The sequence below is a fragment of the Etheostoma spectabile genome, chromosome 17, assembly GCF_008692095.1.
Source record: "Etheostoma spectabile isolate EspeVRDwgs_2016 chromosome 17, UIUC_Espe_1.0, whole genome shotgun sequence".
Classification (NCBI taxonomy): Eukaryota; Metazoa; Chordata; class Actinopteri; order Perciformes; family Percidae; genus Etheostoma; species Etheostoma spectabile.
The window spans coordinates 13,401,691-13,409,010 of record NC_045749.1 but is presented as its reverse complement, the minus strand read 5'-3'; the positions used below and the strand labels follow the sequence as shown (position 1 = coordinate 13,409,010).

The following is a 7,320-nucleotide window of genomic DNA, read 5'->3' as shown; positions in this document are numbered from 1 at the left end:
CTTTTTTTTTTTTTTAAGTAATAGAAGTTTTTCAGGTTAGACTGAAATGAGCTGTAACTTACTTAATAAATAAACCTGAAAAGAGTATATTGGCCTTGACATGGTAGTTTTTTTTTTTTAAACTAAATAGTGTGTGATCTGTCAGCTAGACCTGTTGTTGTCCACTAGAGTGAATGGATTATGCAGATAGAGTTGAACCAACCAGAACTACAGCAATCAGTGAGAACAGGGACATGGCCATGGCAGGTAGGTGACAATTACACGTGTTTGAAAGTACTATTAAAAGCAACTAGCTGACACACACACATGTATCCAGGCCCATGTATAAGGCAGGGACTTAACAGGGGCAACATATAATGCAAACTAAACCAGAGCTACCAGAATGCAATCAAAAATTTACACTGCATATTACAAGCTTCACCATCTGTTGCAGAACAAGTAACTTCATATGTAAAACTTGGGACAACTAATAGAAGTTGTATCTTCAGTTTAATAGCATACAGCATCAGTTCATAAATACTTGTATACATTTTTTTCTTTCTTCAAATAACACTTACAGGAGAGCCAAAAGTAAACAAAGTAAGAATGTAGATGTCAAATACAGGAGGGATTCCTATTTGTTAACAGAAACCAGAAGCAAAGTTTAAGTCAAACTAATATTTAACATCTGAGCAGTTCTAACAACAGGCTGAGTGGCCTGTCTGGGGAAGTCAGGGAGTTCCCAGCAACTCTGAGATGGGCTGAAAGACAGCAAAACTCATGGCATTGATCTGAAACCTGTCACACAGATTGTGTCATGCATGTTTAGGTGTACATAGCTTGGAATGACACACAGTTGACACACAATTAGTACACCAATCAAAACAGTGTAGGAAATCAGCAGGTTTCATATTAAAATGTCATTAAAAAAGCCTTTGACTGTAGAGACCAAGAGCTGCTATCCTGGGGTCTACCTCCAGTTCTTTCTCCAGAATGTGAGAGAAGCTGAGGAGACACAGCAGGAATGTGACACTACCCTGTAAATGAACAGCAGCGTTGTGAAAGGCACTCCAATTATTCTGCAGCATTTTGAAGTCAGATTGTCACTCAATACTTTTAGAGATGCCACAAGAGTTTATCTGTCAGTATGTCACCCACGAAGGGCCAAAGCTTGTTTTTTATAGAATTTTTCAAAGCTTGTTACAAAATAAATAGGATTTTGGATCGAAGTGCTCCATATTTACATTCAAAGAAACACTTTCTTTGATTAAAACCCTGACTGCTCAAACATTAACAAAGGCATCAAAGACAATAGGCACTTAAATATAGTTTTGTTTTTCAGCACTTAATCAGAAAACATTAATTTCAACAGATGTATGGCACAAACAATACAGAATGGGGCGATTTAAAAGTGCAATTAGTTCCAGAGCATGGAGAAAAGTAAGAGGACCAAGCAGATCTCTAATAACATTACCCTCACTGGGTTCACGAAGGAAAACGTACATGACCTTCTTTGAGCGGCAGGGCTCCTTTGGTAGTCCCATCATGCCCAACCCACTCTCAAATCCTAACAGAATTACCTCCAAAATTGAATTTAAAGTCAAACTGTGAGTCACTTTTACAGGGTATAATGTCTGGAATGTCCCGCTGCAAGGGAGCAGAGAGGACAAGATGGAGTCTAGAGATGCAAATTAATGACAGGAATTGAAAAATAAAAGCAGAAAGGCAGCCTGTTTTGGGTTTGGTTTACAGAGGTTACATGGACTAGTTGAGCCCATCGAAACCAGGTTAATGTTTAAGCACTTATGATATAAGTCCGAAAGTAGAAGTCAGTAAAGGAACCTTGGACTCCCTCCTCCTCTTCTTAACCAAACCACACTTAAAACAAACATTCAAACACAAAGGCCAGCTTGTCTCAGTAGATTACCCACTGCATGAACGCACTTTGACATCAACAACTGAAAGGCAACTATACTTGGCTACAATTAGCAGACATCAGCTAGGCAAAGACAAAGATTCTACACACAGATATGATAAACCCCAAAACTGGGAGTTAGTGGCTTTGTTTTTGACTGAGCAGATAAACACTACACTGTGTTAACACAATATATTAGCATGTATTAATGGCATTCTGATAAAGACAATGCTTGTTCAATGCAAGACTATGCAGTAACATTCTCAGCCACGTGCAGTTAAGGCTTAAGAGATAAATAATATTGCAGATACACTATATACACATTAAGACTTAAAATTACCTGCAGTATTTACACTGGTAAGACCTTCAGTAGTCATTTCATAGTTTTGTAGTAGTCATACTTTATACCAATTGCTCTTTTTTTTCTTCTTCAAATATCACAACGGACTGCATTACACTGATTATACCTGTAACATACTGATATTATTCTGTTTTAATTTGATTGTCAACACACGCTGCTTCACAGTTTGGTCAGATTATGTGTGGGATGGTTCATGACACTCCATTTTGAGAGTGTTTGTCCATTTCTGTGGAAATCAGACTGGGTTAGCAGGTAGCGCCACCCTGGCTCTTTGGACAGTGGTTGTGGACGACTGCTGTTCGGGTGTTGCCGCAAAAGAAGCCAGGGCGATGTTGTTGCCGACAGATGAGTCTGGGCTAGGATCTGGGGCTGTCCTGGGCTGCTCTACAGGCCTGCGAGGAGGTGCAGGAGGGGGGTATGATGGTGACTGGAGGATGTCTGCATAACGCTGGCTAGGCTTGGTCTCCCTCTGAAGCACTTTTCTCAGCAGAGGTTTCAACAGCCCGATGGTCAACTGGCTGCTGTTGGAGTCGGCAAAGGGAGCAGAGGATGAGGGGGTTGTGCTGGACATGGAGAATGAAGAGGAGGATGATGGGGGGGTGTTAGGGGAGGGGAGGTTTTTCAGCACTAGGTTGAGAATAGTGGTGACAGTAAGGTCCTCAGGGCACAGGGTCCACAGCAGGTCCAAATAGGGGTCCAGGTCTCTGTGCTGGGCTACCTCGCACAGCAGAGTAGTGAAAATCTCCTTGTTGAGCAGCGGACTCTGTTTGCAGAACTTCTGGGCCACCTGGGTGACTCGCTCCCACTGCTGCTTGGCCATGAGGATCCTCAGCGCCTGCAGGATGGCATTAGGCCGCCCACTGACCAGAAGCAGCTCCACCTCCAAGTCCTGCAGCTGGTCTCTGTCTGAGGTCAGCCCGGACAAGACGCACAGGGCTCGTTTGTAGAGCGGCACGTTGTTCTCCCTGCCCTCCACTCCTCTCCCACCGGAGTAGCCCCAAGAGGAAGAGGCAAGGCTCAGGCACAGGCCGGCTGAGCCCTGCTGCTGCTGGGCAAGCTCGAGGAACCGGGGTAACCAGCTGGGCTGGAAGTGGAACAGTGAGCGGCAAAGGAGCTCAAACACAGGCAGGGTAGCTGGAAAAGTGGAGCTGGTAGCTTTGTCTTTACAGTTGGCAGCATGATCACCTTTGAGGCTATGATTGTGTTTTGGCCCACCGTTTGTGAATGTGAGGCAGGATGGGGTGCTGGGTGTCATAGCAGGGCTGAGGACAGTTTTCCACACGTCTGGGGGAGCCCTGCTGGACAGAGAGCCCTCCCCGTTGTAGTGTAGCTGAAGGGCGGCCTGCGCCGCTCTCCACACCTGGCAGGGAAAGATGCTGAAGATGGAGTTGAGGTAAAGCAGAGCTTCTTTATCCAGCTCTGAGACTGACAGCAGCCTGGCTACTTCTTTCTCAACTAGACTCTCACACACTGCCTCCACCTCTTTATCATTCCCCCTGACTAAACTCCCCTTCACCTCCTCCAGACTAACCAGAGCCTTGAGCTCAGCCTCCAGAGAGCCCATCAGTTTGTCTTGTGCTGCTGGGCATTCGCCGCCACGGTCCTGGGATGGCTCTGCTCCATTCTGCCTCAAGCCTTTGCTGAGGTAGTCCCTGACGATGGATGCTAAAGAGGTGGGAGCCTGAAACCTACCGCCTTTCTTCAGCGTGTCCACAGTGAGCTGGGTGCTGCTCAGGCTTCTCTGCTGGTAGTATTTACAGGCCTCCTCAAAGACCGCTTCTACCAGGAGGGCTCCAGGATGAACACACTCCACTGCACTGAGACCAGAAGGCTTCAGCTTAGAGATGCTTTCTCTAGAGTCCGTCTCCCTGTTCACAACCACAAAAAGTCCAGTTTCTAGGAGCAGGTGAGGCGCACATCTTTCAGCCTGATTTACATACAATAACCCATCATTCTTCAGCATGATCTTTTCCATCTCTCTGCCACAGTTCACATCTATCAGATGCAGGTTTTGTCCTATCAGCAGCGCCAGGGTGTCCTGGTACATGCAGAGGCTAGTGTGAGTACCACATTTTACCAAGCAGTTGTCTGCCAGTTTGTATACCTGCCGCAACATCCCATCTTTCTGCAGAAGACACACCCACCCTGTGCTGAGCAGCAGCAGCAGGCCTCCACAGGCGGTAGGAGAGAAGTCGTAGATCTCAGGTGGTTCAAGAGTTGAAAAATATCCCAAACAGTCCGTCACCAACCTCTTTAAATCAGACTCTTTAGCTGAAAGTTTTTTTAGGGGAGTGTTTTTACATGTGGTGCTGACTGTGAAGGAGTCGTTGTGAGGGGACCAGGAGAGAAAAAATTTGGAGATACTCATCAGCGGCTTCACTTTCACTTCAGGAAGAAGATGTACATATTCACCTGAGCTGACCACAGTGAATTTTGGATTGTTATGGAGGGCAATTTTCACTCCTCCCAAGCTGACAGCCCCCTCCTCCACCTCGAAGTCACGTCTGCAAACACAGTATCTCAGTTTATTCTTTGTGGAGCTGAGGGCAGGGGTGCTTTCTGAGGGCGGCCTCTCCTCACACCAGATGATAAGATTGGAACAGGCACAGACAGACACCACTCTTGCTCTGGGGCTGTTACACAGATCTGAGGTTTGCAGGAGATGCCAGCCAGCCTTGTATTCCTGGAATTTCCAAAACTCTGCTTTTCCATTTTCATAAACCACTGCTAAAGCTGCGGTGTCTCTGGTGCTGCTGCTGCTGTTATTATGGTCCAAATATAAAATATCAACAATAGGCACGGTTTGTGTTAAACGCAAATCCAGCTTCTTCTGGTTGTGGGCCAGCTGGGGTCTTTCATATTTGTCAAAAGTCACAAGACCGACCTTAGGCTTGCGGAGGATGACATGAACATGACGTCCATCTGGGCTCAGGCGAACGTTTGACGGACTGCTTTTGAGCTCGTTATTAGTCAGTTTAAAGATCTCAGTCAGCTCTTTACCGCCAGTATAGTCCCCGAAATCTGACAGTTGCTCCAACACCAATCGCGCCATAACTCCCTGTTTCCAGACCGAGCAGCGGAATGTAGTTTGTAATTAACTCGACACAACGTGTGAACTAACCTGCTGGCGTGTGTGGCACATAAATCTGATCTCGGGCTCCGGAGAGACTAACCGAATGGCATTCCGTTTAACGTCAAGGTCCTGAGGTTTCATCCCGTTCTTAACGTCCATGCGGAAGGATACATCCTCCGACAGTCTCCGAGCCCGGTAACCCCATGTCGATGCACGACATCGGAGCTAAACTGCAGGACGACAGCAGCCGCCGAAAAAAGGTTTTAAGACCAAATAGAGAAAGGCACTATAGTCATTCCGATGCTACGCTAGCACTCCCCTGACATCACGGGATTGTTAATTTCCGGATACCGATGACGACGTTTTGCATAAAAGGAGGAGCTGAAGGCCAGCACAGCTTGTGTAGAGGCAGAGAGAAGAGCTACTTCCGCTGCACGTTGGTCTTCAGGCAGCTAACGTCACGTCAAGCTGGCCAGGCAAGTTGATGGACAACTTTGCGTTGAAAATAAAAAACAATAACTTATGTTGAGAAGAGAAAGTAGTCAAACATATAATAAGAATTCCATATTTGCTCAATATTTATCTTTAACGGTAAAGTTTCCCCCTGGGATCTGACAAACGAGTAATAAAATATCACACTCACAATGTTTGTAATCGGATGCTGAAATTATTGGAACTGAGTCAACAGTTACAGGCCTATGCTAGCACAAGCCTAGAAGAAAAATTTGGTGCATGTTGGGGTAGTTTTAGCTTCAGTTTCTGAGGAAGTGTAAGAAAAAGATAACAGAAGTAGCTAGACTATCACTTTGTGTATTGTCTCTCTGATTGTTGTGATTTAGCAGTATGCAGTTTGTGTGGCCATCTGATATATTAAATATCTGTGGGCCATCTGCAGTTCTGGAAACTTTAAAACTCTGGAAAGGTTGTCATGAATTAAGTTTTCAGTAAGTTCATTATGTGGAGCACTTTTATTACAAGTTATAAATAGACTAGGGTGTACCTTGTGTTGACGTACTGTACATCTATGCCTATTCAGGTGTTTTTCTCACCCCAATTCTACAAACACAGTGGAAAACTGGGGAACTACAGAGACAAGTGCAAATTAAACATTGGGTCACAGTTTTGTGACCCAAGTGTATCTGTATTTGAAGTGTATCTGAGCAAGATACTGAACTGCTTTCAGATCCAGCTTCAGTAGCTGACCTCAACCTCTGATCTTTCAACAGTTCATCATGTTGTCGGAGGGAAATTCAAAAGAGAAAAAGCAAAGGAGATGTCCAGTAATGCTGTCTGAAAACAGCTTGAACATCACAGTAGGTAAGTTGAAAACAATATGCAGATAAGCACAAATGAGGAACTGTGCTAATTTCCGTGTCTGCTTTGACAACATACTTTAATGGATGTTTTTAAGGATAACTCTTACCTGGTGTAATTATGGACACCAGTTTTCCCTCCAAGCAAGAACCCTTAACTGAATGCAGCCGAGTAAAAGGTTTCAGCACATACGTGTTCATTTTGGGAAGAGACTGTGAAGACAGTGTCTGATCAATAACAAAATCAGATGGATTAATACCAACCTGAGAAACTGACATAAGCTCACGTGTTGTAATTGAACGAGGGCACCAGTGATAAAGTAAATGACACGTGTGTTTAATATTATTAGATGAATTAGCAGACAAGCTTGTGATACCAATAACGTAATCAAATCATGGGGAAAGTTCCACTGTCTGTCTCTCACTATCTCTTGTGTATAAATGGCAAAAGCCTTTTGTTACAAATCTTGGTCAAATGTTTTCCTTTTACATTTTGACAATTGGAAAAACATGTTTTTGAATATTCTGTTTCTTCAATATTAGAGTATTACTTAATTGTTTTTCTGGTGTTTGTAAGTTTACTTCTTATCCAGGAGGAGGCAGTATTTATCTTCACTCACTGCATGTGGAACTGTAGTAAGGACAACTAAATGAAAATATCTATATAAGTGCTCACAAG

The 7,320-nt window shown here is 44.3% G+C and overlaps 1 protein-coding gene across 1 annotated transcript; it reads right to left on the bottom strand.

Annotated features, from left to right (window-relative positions):
* Window positions 1–472: 472 nt before the first annotated feature.
* On the bottom strand, window positions 473–5,725 carry hps6 (HPS6 biogenesis of lysosomal organelles complex 2 subunit 3). The gene has a single exon (XM_032541182.1). It carries the CDS (start codon window positions 5,305–5,307, stop codon window positions 2,491–2,493), a length of 2,817 nt encoding a protein of 938 aa, XP_032397073.1. The 5' UTR covers window positions 5,308–5,725; the 3' UTR covers window positions 473–2,490.
* Between the last annotated feature and the right edge of the window lie 1,595 nt (window positions 5,726–7,320).

What these genes read in the sequence shown, in the direction of transcription:
- hps6 (XM_032541182.1), bottom strand. Translation starts at nt 5,307, where the DNA reads ATGGCGCGATTGGTGTTGGAGCAACTGTCAGATTTCGGGGACTATACT.